This window comes from Phoenix dactylifera, chromosome 4 (genome assembly GCF_009389715.1).
Source record: "Phoenix dactylifera cultivar Barhee BC4 chromosome 4, palm_55x_up_171113_PBpolish2nd_filt_p, whole genome shotgun sequence".
Lineage (NCBI taxonomy): Eukaryota > Viridiplantae > Streptophyta > Magnoliopsida > Arecales > Arecaceae > Phoenix > Phoenix dactylifera.
Window position 1 is genome coordinate 3,807,647 of NC_052395.1, and position 11,344 is coordinate 3,818,990.

The 11,344-nt window shown below is 38.7% G+C and overlaps 1 protein-coding gene across 5 annotated transcripts; it reads left to right on the plus strand.

Moving 5' to 3' along the window:
- Positions 1 to 482: 482 nt before the first annotated feature.
- On the plus strand, positions 483 to 11,005 carry LOC103713326 (CTP synthase). Of its 5 annotated transcripts, none has more exons than XM_008800212.4 (21): positions 483 to 971; positions 2,501 to 2,580; positions 3,068 to 3,154; positions 3,376 to 3,426; positions 3,539 to 3,656; positions 3,792 to 3,896; positions 4,014 to 4,078; positions 4,239 to 4,322; positions 4,422 to 4,472; positions 4,568 to 4,630; positions 4,741 to 4,781; positions 4,922 to 4,991; positions 5,108 to 5,170; positions 7,038 to 7,127; positions 7,211 to 7,249; positions 7,383 to 7,610; positions 7,720 to 7,805; positions 7,916 to 7,964; positions 8,104 to 8,190; positions 8,282 to 8,375; positions 10,153 to 11,005. In XM_008800212.4, the coding sequence occupies exons 1-21, from the start codon at positions 854 to 856 to the stop codon at positions 10,359 to 10,361; spliced, it is 1,878 nt and encodes a 625-aa protein (XP_008798434.1). In that variant the 5' UTR covers positions 483 to 853; the 3' UTR covers positions 10,362 to 11,005. The 5 variants fall into 5 exon arrangements, with proteins under 5 accessions (XP_008798434.1, XP_008798430.1, XP_008798435.1 ...); XM_008800208.4 differs by having other exon boundaries at positions 485 to 971; positions 4,735 to 4,781; XM_008800213.4 differs by having other exon boundaries at positions 490 to 971; positions 3,840 to 3,896; positions 4,735 to 4,781.
- The last annotated feature ends 339 nt before the right edge of the window (positions 11,006 to 11,344 follow it).

Here is an 11,344-nt window from a genome sequence, read left to right on the forward strand (position 1 = left end):
AGGTGTTGATTTTTTGTTACAGAGAAGCCTCATGATGCCTTGAGTTTGGATTTTTTAGGATGTATTTATATTAGTACGGTATGATTTAGGTATAAATTCAGGGTGAAAGGAAAAAGTGTTGATTTTTTGTTGATGTATTTATACTAAAATGATATGATGTACCTATTTTATCAAAAAAAAGTGTTATTTTTCATCATGCATGCACCATTTGTCTTTCGTGCCGGCCTCGAGCATCGTACTAATGTGAAATCGGATAAGCTTAACCAAGGGTGTTACAAAATTTATATATTTAGACACCTATTTACGTGAAAGTGTGGATTTTTTTTGTTTTTGGAAAGCAATGTGAACGAGGGGAAAACCCTGATCAAGAAAAGAGGTATATTTGTAGTGCCATATGGCTTTCAAGAAAGCTAAAACAATTTAGAAAAAAGAAAAGGAAAAGAATTCCCCCCCCATTTTCTGATATCCTAATTGTAATATTTTCGTCAACAGGAGGAGGGAGTAGGCGGCTTGAGAGCGAGGGTATTTAATCCCCTCGTCCTCCGCCTATTCTCTCCGTCCCAATTTTAGTTACCTTATTCTTTCTCCCTTCTTGGCCTCGTTTCTTGCACCGCCGCCGGCGGAGAAACAGAGAGGTATATATAGACAGAGAGCGAGAGAGTTTCGTCGCCGACGCCGCCGTCGCGCATACCTTTCTCATGTTCTGTTCTCACTGAGCTCCCGGGCCCTCTCGCTGCCGAGATTCTTATCGCTTCTCTTCTTCGCTTTTGTTTACAATCTTCTCCTTGTTCGTTGTTTTGCGGTAGAGAGAAGGCGAGAGAGAGAGAGAGAGAGAGAAAAGAAGGGAGAGGAGATGAAGTACGTGTTGGTGACGGGGGGAGTGGTGAGCGGGCTGGGGAAAGGGGTGACGGCTAGCAGCATAGGAGTCGTCCTCAAGGCGTGCGGCCTCCGTGTTACGTCCATCAAGATCGGTATTTGCCTTGTCTTTCTCTTAAAAATCTTGTCTTTTGATGTTTTTTCGGTTCTTTTCTGGAAAAAGGTGGACTCTTTCTTTCCAATGAGATTCGGTTGGGGGTATAGAGTCTTCACCTTCATCAAGATTGGCTTTTGTTTTGCTTTTCTCTTTGAAAGATGTTCTAAATGACCCTTTGCTTCTTGTTCAAGAAAAGAATGAGTTTTTCCTTCTAATCAGTTCATTTTTGCTGGTATAGAGGATTCACATCCATCAAGATTTGGTTTTTGCCATACCTTTCTCGTTGATGTTTTTTTGCTTTAAATGACCTTTTCTTTTCTTTTCTTTTCTTTTGAAACCTTTATTTCTAATGCGGTCTTTTTTAGTGGCATCGATGTTTCACCTCCATCAATATTAGTTTTTAATCTCACCTACCTCTTTGTAATCTCTGTTTGAAATAGTAATTTTCTTTTGTTTCTATAGGGAATGAGGTCTTTTTTGGGGTATAGATATCATTTCCATTCCCTTCCTCTTGGTTGTCATTCCTATTTCGAATATTCTTAACTTCTCTTTCTTTAGAGAAAAGATCCTTTGTAATGAGGTCTTCTTGCAGCGAGATGGCTTTAAGAAGAGAAATCAGTTGTTTTTGCCAAACTAATTACCTTAGTTTAATAAACATAAAACTTGCAATTGCTATTTTGAAGATGAGGAAGACGGCATAGATAATAGTTTCTGGGCATTACAGATTTTGGTTTTTATTGCCACAGACTTGGATTAATACCCTTTCGGTTAGTAGTCAGTTTTATATCTTTCTGGGGTTTTCCTATATGTTCATGTATATATGGTGGGAGTGGTACTGTGGAAATAGACAATTTACAAGCCCAGGTAAATATGGCATCTTCTTGATTTAATTTTTTTTAAAACTCACCTAGGTTTTGGCTTCTAACATTGTTTCCCCTTGTCCTTGCAGAAATCGTTGCTGTTTCTTTTATTTAATTACTTTAATTTAAACTTTGTCCAAAAGATTGATATCTAGGTACTTTTCTTTTAAATTAGTTTTATCTCAACCAAAGAACAGAAGAAAGGGGGTAAAGTTACGTGGTCTTTTCCTTTTATTCTTTTATCTACAAAGGGGAATCTGCTGTTGTGGTGCTTTGAATCATCTTTCGTCTCGGTGCTTGCTTCCTGGACCACTTTTTTTTGGGTCTTTTTGCCTCTCCTGACATGAATTGGGAACGAACGTATGGCTTTGATACATCTTATGCACTGCCACTCAATTTGTTCAGTCATAGCAGTTCTCTTCTCAAGATTATTAGAAGAATTATGCAATACTCTTTTCCGACTATTGTTCTGTTGATTAAGTCTTATATTCTTTATAATATGAAAACATATCTACATTGATGTGTCAAATTGAGAGGTTTACATGCTGAGATCATTGTGCCTTTTCCATCCTTTATGTCAATGTCCAAGCCACAGTGGGTTGATGAATGCTGTCACATGCTTTATTTTGTTTTGACGAATATGGCTTTTGCCTACATACACATGCAGATCCATATCTGAACACTGATGCTGGAACGATGTCCCCGTTCGAGCATGGAGAAGTGTTTGTTTTAGATGATGGTGGCGAGGTAAAGAATGCTTCTGATCCCTGCTATGTTCCTGCTTACCGTTTTAGATTTCTGAAGGTGTAACACCTATACATCCCTTCCTTGTTCTCACCCTCATACGGGTGTTTGTCTGAAGATGTCTACTAAGTGGGAAGTTGTTGAAGCAATCAGGGTTCGACTAGGCATACAATTTTTACCTTTTAACCATGATTTTTTTAAAATTCCCCAGAATAAAACTTTGGAATTTCATCATCATCATCATCATCTCAAAACTCTGGTTTGAATACCTTGAATCTCTCCCTCTCTCCCTCCTCCCCCCCTAATGGTTTGTAGTTTAAACATTTTCAGTTGCCTTTTAGCCATCCAAGTAAACTTTTAACTCTTGCTTCATTCTTTCACCATGTCTGGGAAGATTCTACATTCTTTCTTGTTATTATAAGGTTTCAGCTATGCTACATTGAAATTGTTGTGCCTTATGTACTCTTTTTTTAATTATTTTATATGGAAGGTGGACTTGGATCTTGGAAATTACGAACGGTTCCTAGATATCAAATTGACTTGTGATAACAATATCACCACTGGGAAGATCTACCAGGTATTCAATTAATCGGGCTTTCTGGTTGTAGATGTATTGCATATTAAAGCCTATTTTGAAGTTTGATGGACAATGTAATCAGGAAAAAAAAATTGAGGTCCACCTTTTTCTTAATTTTTGATCTATTGTATGACCGCTGTGGCCCTGTTTTCTCTTTTTCTTTTTCTTTTGAATCTTCTCACCTTTCCTTTTTTTCTTCTTTGTGATGTGTTTGGTGATAGTCTGTCATTAACAAGGAGCGGAGGGGTGACTATCTAGGGAAAACAGTGCAGGTGTGTGTGTATTGCTTGCATCTTTTTTCTTAATCATTTTGTCAGTTGCATGGCCCATGTCTATCTATATTTCGTAAAGGTTCTGATGCTGTTTCATCATTTTCTTTTTAAGGTTGTGCCACACATAACAGATGCCATACAAGAGTGGATAGAACGTGTGGCCGTAATACCTGTGGATGGCAAAGAAGGACCTGCTGATGTTTGTGTTATAGAATTGGGTGGAACTATAGGTGAAAAGAACTTCTAAATTGCTGCTTATTATAATAGGGAAATATAAAACAATATCCTGGTGCTTTTGGAAATTGCTTTTTGAAGAATTACAATTTGCATGATACTTCCCATAGTGGTGTAAGTATGCGATGCAGGAGCCACGATCTTTTCACGGCATAACAACAATGGAATTCTTGATGCAGGGGATATTGAATCAATGCCATTTATTGAAGCACTAGGTCAATTTTCTTATCGTGTAGGTGAGTAGACTGTGCAGGCACCTGTTTAAAGATGGTTATTTCAAAACTTCCTTTCTCATACTTTTTCATACTCATACTCTTTCATAATGATATTTTCTTCTTTGGTTCTCGTTTCAGGTCCTGGTAACTTCTGTCTGGTTCATGTCAGTCTTGTGCCTGTTTTGAGTGTAGTTGGTGAACAGGCAAGTCATGTTAAAATAGTTGCACACTTGATAGAAATTTTAATACTCAATGTACATTCCCAGTAAAAATTAGCTTGTATAATCAGTCAATACCCAAATTTTCTTCCTTTTTATTGTGATATTTCAGTTTGGATAATAATATTCTTTTATATCCTTGCAGAAAACTAAGCCAACTCAACATAGTGTTCGTGGTCTAAGAGGACTTGGGTTGACACCGAATATCCTGGCTTGTCGCAGTACTAAGGTCTCCACTCCAATCCTTTTCCCCCCTAACCTTTCCTTTTTCTTCATTTTTGTTCATTTGTGGCACTTTATGACTAGTCTATTTGAATGGTTTTGACAGGTGCTGAATGAAAATGTAAAAGAAAAACTCTCACAGTTTTGCCATGTTCCGGTATCGTAATTAGCTTAATAGTTGGTGTATTCTTTTTGCAATTTAGGAGTGTTAGGAGTAACCCTCGTGCTGATCAATCAACAACATTTTTGCAGGCATCAAATATCATTACTCTTAATGATGTTACAAATATATGGCACATTCCTTTACTATTAAGGGTAGAGTATAATTGGTTTTCAAAACAGTGAATTGTTTGCTTTCCTGAATCATATAACTATTCTTAGTTCGTTCAATATCTTATTTAAAATGCAATTTTCCCTAGGACCAGAAGGCACATGATGCAATTTTAAAAGTACTGAACCTTCAAGGGTTTGTCCAATGCACTTGACCCATTTTATGTCATTTCTGCTAAAGTTCAGCATTTTGGTTCTTTTGTTGGTGATATCTAATCTGTAGAAGGCACTTATAATCACTTTGTTGTCTTCTTGTGCTATCACTGATGTATGCAGAGTTGCACGAGAGCCAGACTTGGATGAATGGACAAATAGAGCTAAGCTCTGCGATTCATTGCATGATCCTGTGAGTTCCTCCTCCTCCTCTCTCTCTCTCTCTCTCTCTCCTGTGCGCACGCTTGGGCTGGTGGTGTTCAATTTGGCTGGTGATTGATACTCTTTTTCCCATTGCTAACTTTTCAGGTTAGGATTGCCATGGTTGGAAAGTACACTGGTCTTTCTGATTCTTATCTCTCTGTATGGAAGGTGCTTATACCATGTCATTCATCAGTCCCTGTGCTTTCCCAGTTTATATATTTGATTGACTAGAACTTAATCAAACATTGTTTCTGCTAATTATGTGCACCTGTATTTATTCCAACTATTAAAAGATATGAATGCAGCGAGAATGCTCTTTTCTTGTTCTCACACTTTCTACTTTGCACTTCTATCTGGCTAAAGTGAGATTTAACTTAGCTGATGTGAGCTGGTATTTACACATACATGCTGTACTTTAAATGCTTGGAGACAATCTTTTCCTTTATTATGTATTATGAGTTTCAATAGTTAAGGCCTGATATGCGTTGATGACCCCTTCCCTAGTAGATTAGGCTTTTGAGGTCTATTGGTTAGTTAACATGGTATTAAAGCTAAAGGTCATGGATGCAAATCCCTGTTCAAGCCAATTTTGTGTGTTTGTTTCTTGAGTCTTTTCCTCCCTTGACTCGTTCCCAATTGTGGAGTTCTTGACCCGTTCTTATCTTGAGTCTTTTCCTCCCTTGACTCGTTCCCAGTTGTGGAGTTATTGACTCGTTCTTATCTTGAGTCATTCTTGACTCCATGCTTTCACGTGCATGGTCCGGGCTGCTCATGAAGGGTGTGTTAAGGCTGGATACATTGCCGACCCTTTCCTTAATAGCTTAAGCTTTTGAAGTAGTGGTTAGTTAACAGCAATGCCTTGCATTACACTATACATGTTATAGATCGTGTGTCGTTATTTTAACATTTTGCTGTGTTGAGTGCTTTTAAGTAGAGTATTTTGTCTGTCAGCTTGGTTAAACTTTTGGAGGTGCTTGCTGGTTATTGTTATGCCTTTTAGTATATTAGCATTTTTTCTGGGATTTTTGACTAATTAAACAGCTTATTAGGCCGCTCACTTTCGAACCAAATAATGCCTAGTTGATATTGGCACTCAAAGTCTATATAGGTGGGAATTGATATTGTTGTTTAATTTACTAATGCAACCATTATGGTCAGCAGCCAGGACTGTTGACAGATCTGGATTTCCCTCTTTCTGTCTTCTTCCTTGCATCTAAACCATCACCTGAATTTCTTTTTGGGCAACTTTGACTAGCACTAAATTTCTGTGTTGCATCTTCTTGAATCCTTTTGAGTTAGTTTACCGCCATATATTGCTAAGTGAGCATATCATGCTGTAAAAGTAGGACTGCAACTTGTTAAGGATCGCTCACTTGAATGGACAACAAGGTGGTAAAAGAGTCTTGCTTCAGAAAAGAGCAAACTTTTGTGGTTATTAAACACATCTTTTGTTGAGATGGCTTGGTGGAAGGACATGATCAGAAATAATTGGCCATACCATTTGGTATGCACTTTTGTCTTTCTTTGGTAAATTTCTGTGTTTCAACCACACTGTTCATCTTGGAAATTGTGGAAGGCTTGAAATCCAGGAATAGGTTGTGTATTTACCTTAAGGACACCCTGTGTGCCTAAGAAAATAGCCTATTGATAGTATTTTTTTTTCATTTTCTTTTGATCTAAAGTCTTGATTACACCTGCAGTTTTGAGGAAAGGAGAGGAGTGAAACAGAAATAGAGGTTGCTGGTTCTACTATGTATTGAAGCATGAGATTATTGTTACTTATAATGTATCTATTTTAATTGTCTATATATGTGGTTTCCGTATGTTCACATAATAAAATGCAATGTGAAGTAAACACAAAAAGTAAGAATATAACATTTGAGGTCTTCCCTTTATTGCATGAGTACCCATCAGTTTATGCATACTCTTATGGATGAACAGGTGCATGTATTGATGTACCTGATGTTCCCAGATGTTGTGCTTCTCATAATTTTTGTGATAATTATTGTTTACTCTCTTCTGAACCTGTTTGCAGGCTCTTTTGCATGCTTCTGTTGCATGCCGTAAGAAACTTGTGGTGGACTGGGTTCCATCTACTGATCTTGAAGACACTACTGCAAAAGAGGTCAGTCTACTACTTTAGCCTCGTGTGCCCCTTCTCTTGTTGCTGTTTTGTATCAAGGATTAATTGATGTTTTCCTTGTATAGGCACCTGATGCTTATAAAGCTGCTTGGAATCTATTGAAGGTGAGGACTGCTTTTGTGGCACTTATCTTACATTTGCAAGAACACAAATTATTAGAATTTCTCAAGTGCATCCAATTTTTATATTAAGTTATGTTGTTTCTCTTGTAGTCATCTGAATAGTTTTTCAGCTCAGGGTGCAGATGGCATACTAGTTCCAGGAGGTTTTGGAGACAGAGGTGTTCAAGGGAAAATTCTTGCTGCTAAATACGCCCGCGAGAAAAATGTTCCATACCTTGGCATTTGTCTGGGCATGCAAATTGCTGTGATTGAATTTGCCCGTTCTGTTATGAATTTGCAAGATGCAAACAGCACAGAGTTTGACCCTGATACAAGAACTCCATGCGTTGTTTTTATGCCAGAGGTAATTGATTTTGTCACCATCCTCCATGAAGTTGTTTCTAGATATTTCTGCTGCACTCAAGTCTTTCTTAATATGCTTGCCCTACATATCCTGAAAATTACATTTGCAGGGCTCCAAAACTCACATGGGAGCAACGATGCGTCTTGGATCAAGAAGAACATATTTCGAGGTTACTGACTGCAAAGCTGCAAAGTTGTGAGGACCAACATATCCCCTGAACTTTAATTGCCATGTGACGTGTGATTTTGAAGTTCTATCATTTCAATTGGAGCGTATGATTCTTGAGTTGCACATTTTTTTGTTAGGTATGGCAATGTTAGCTATGTAGATGAACGGCATCGACACAGATATGAGGTTTGTTCAATTATGTTTTTTTGTATAACAATAGGTCAATGTTTTTCTGAGATTATTCTATTATGTAGTGCTGCCAATGCGCCAGAGCTAGTCTTTATGATACTATTTATTTCTTGAACAATCATAATCATTAATTTAGTCACAGGTCAATCCTGATATGGTTGCAAAATTTGAAAGTGCTGGCCTTGCATTTGTTGGTAAAGATGAAACTGGAAAACGTATGGAGGTACGCACCTGAAAACTTTTCCCCTTTTTGTGTTTTCTTTATTCTCCCAAAGTTCTGATGGTTATCTTTGATGCTGTATTGGTTCATTCAGATTATTGAGCTGCCTGCCCATCCATACTTTGTTGGTGTCCAATTTCATCCAGAGTTCAAGTCGAGACCTGGAAAACCCTCAGCACTTTTCTTAGGTAATGCTGTATTCCAAATGTTGTCAACTTTCTGTGATGCTATATGCTCATCTTGCTCTCAGACAGTGCCACCCACAAAATCCTGAAGATCACTTATCCGACTCTCCCTCTCTAATACATTCTTTAACTTACATTTAGAAGGTCTACCTGTTCTTGGCCTTATGTTTTTTCTTTTCAGGTTAAGGCCTGGTTCATGTTTGTGTTTATATAAATGTATTTAATCCTTAATCTGCTCCACCTCTTTTTTCGTTCTATTTGCTATGTCCTGTCTTCTGTCTAATCTGTGCCTTCCATGATATTGTGTACTTGTAATTATATGCTTGATGTTGATAGATGTACAGCTAAAAACTTCTCTGGTTGAGCTGTTGATTATTGAAGATGTTTTGTTGGATGCTTGTTGTTTTCATCGCTGCATTTCTAGTTCTGTCCTGGCTGGTTTGCTGCCGTGCATTTACTAAAGCTGTTGCATATTCTAGTACAATGTCTTGCTTTAGCTTTTGTAGGCAATAATATCTAAAATTATTGAACCACTGGACTCTTCTTCAGAGCATGTTGGGAGTCCTGATACTCTCTCCATTTTGATCATGTCAAAGACGATATGTTGTAAAATTGTGGAGTGGCATTCATCAATTTATGAATGCCTTAAAACAGTTAATGATTTACTATGAGGCTTAGGTGCAGACAAGATTCACCAAACCGTCTGAATCGCTTGGTTCAAGGCGTAATGTATCGAACTGACCAGGAACCGGGATGATTTGGACTTCCAAAACAGGCCATGGGTGAACTGGGCCAAACCATGCTGGACTGACTGGTTCTGCTTGGTTTCGGGCAACACCAACTCGGTTCTCCTAAGCTGAACTGATCCCTCCTGAGCTGAAACCTCTAGTCCCCCTCTTCCTCACTTCCGCCGCCTACTTTCTCCTTTCTCCCCTCGCTGCTGCTCATGGTGACACGCCTTGCTGAAACTCTAATGCCGCTGCTTCCTCCTCCCCTCTTTCCTCCATCGTTCACGGAGGACACCTCCCTTGTGGGATCTGTTCATCGTCCTTGTCCTCCACCCACTCCCCTCTTCCTCTCTCCTTCACTACCTTAGACTCTCATGCTGGCACATTCCATGATAAGAAGTTTTGCACGAACTGTCATCTGACAGCTACATTGCTATTATTATTAGTGCAGCATCATATGGTACCATACCAACTTGGTACCTGACGAGTACGGATCATTGTATAGTTCAGCTAATATTGGGTGCTGCATTTTCCACCTGTGTGTCCTTAACACTCATGAGTTGAGGCTGTGTCATATACCTGGTTAAAGAAAATCTTTCCCCCTAATCCCGGCATCTCATCATTCCCTTTTCCTACTGATCTTGGACCTGTTAATGATACTATTTATGAGGTTCATTAGGAAAATGATACTATTTATAAGTTCTTCCTATGAGTGCAGACGTAAGAGTGTATTTTCTTTTCCCCTGTTTTTGATTTGTGAAGACATGGCTACCTGTTGCAGTTATATTTTTCATGTGCATTGCTCACTTCGGAGTGCTTTTTTTTTGTGGTACGCACTTCTAAGTGTTGTTTCAGAGGTCCATTATACATCTCTTTCATCGACTGATACTATATTCGTTTCATGTATTTCATTGTTGCTTATGTACTTGTTTTAGTGGCTGTAAATGAGTATCAGTCCTTTTTTCAGTTTAAACTTCTGAATATGTATGAATGCTAAAGTTCTTATTATTGAATCCTTGTTTCATAAAAACCTGGCATGGAATGTTCTACAGGACTGATAGCGTCCTCATGTGGGCAATTGGATGCTTTGCTGCAAAATCCAAGTCAACCTAACAAGCACATCCCTGCAAAGATTTCAAGTAATGGTGTTTTCTCACCAAAGGTCTATCCAAATGGGCATCAAAATGGACATGCATACAAGCCTGTTAAGAGCCTGGTAAATGGAAACTACTATGCAAATGGTAACGGTGTGCATGTCTAACGCATTGGCCAGTTGACTGTGGCTTTTGTGTTTTCCCCTCTCGTGCTTTTCTTCTTGTCAATTTTGGTTCTTCCGGATTGGATTGGCCTCCACGGTCAAGCGAGGAGAAAGATTTACTCTTGATAGACTGCTGCAAGAATCAAGCTTGTTCCATGGTTTTAAAAGGAACAACCTTTTCCTTGCAAACAACTGGGTTTTAAGGGTGTATTTATGTTTCATTTCTTTATAGATTTAAAAGTGCTGGATATTGTTGATGGGGACTTTGCTACGACTACATGTACATTGAGAATAACTTTTTGCAGCAGCCGGTTCTATTTCCTGCTAGGGACTTCTTGCTGCGGCGTCGAATTGAGTGGCTTCTCTTTTATTTATGTGCTGGAGGATGATACCAAGCAGTAGTATTTCATGTTTCGTGGGCATCGCTCAGCTGGAGCCTTGATCACGCTTAATCTTGAACTGGGAATGTAACAACTCGTGACTTACTCTTTTAGTGAGATTTCTACAGTTGGCTTTTAGCTTTTCAGTTAGGGATGAATGAATGCAATACGAAGGGTGGTGGTGAGAGTGTGCCTCTGGTTGCTTTGTAAATGGAACTCTTGCAAGTTGAATTATTATGGCTGCCCTTTATGGTGTTTGTTTTGTTATACCTACTAAGTTGTGCAATTTCAGTGTCAAAATGAACAGCACGGAAACTGCTACAAAGTGTATGGAGACTAGCAATAACTTTCTCATGCAGAGCTTTCTGGGGTTCGATCCTGGGAGCAATTGTTATGTGTGGTGCAGGTGGACCCTATATGCATATATCTTCTGGTATGAGGTGGTATTTCTTCAGCATTTTGTTCTTGTGGATGCAGATTGTTCTTGTGAATTCATAAAACAAATTGGTTTCAGTGTTGGATTAGACCCCAACCTGATCATATAAAACAATAAGACTCTGGTTTGAACTCGATCCAGTCTTGGCGGTTTAGCCCGGTGTATATCTC

Coding starts and splice junctions, on each gene's coding strand:
- LOC103713326 (XM_008800208.4), top strand. CDS start 854: ATGAAGTACGTGTTGGTGACGGGGGGAGTGGTGAGCGGGCTGGGGAAA. Junction 4,323..4,421: donor TGGCTTGTCGCAGTACTAAG/GTCTCCACTCCA, acceptor TGGTTTTGACAG/GTGCTGAATGAAAATGTAAA. Junction 8,376..10,152: donor ACCCTCAGCACTTTTCTTAG/GTAATGCTGTAT, acceptor AATGTTCTACAG/GACTGATAGCGTCCTCATGT.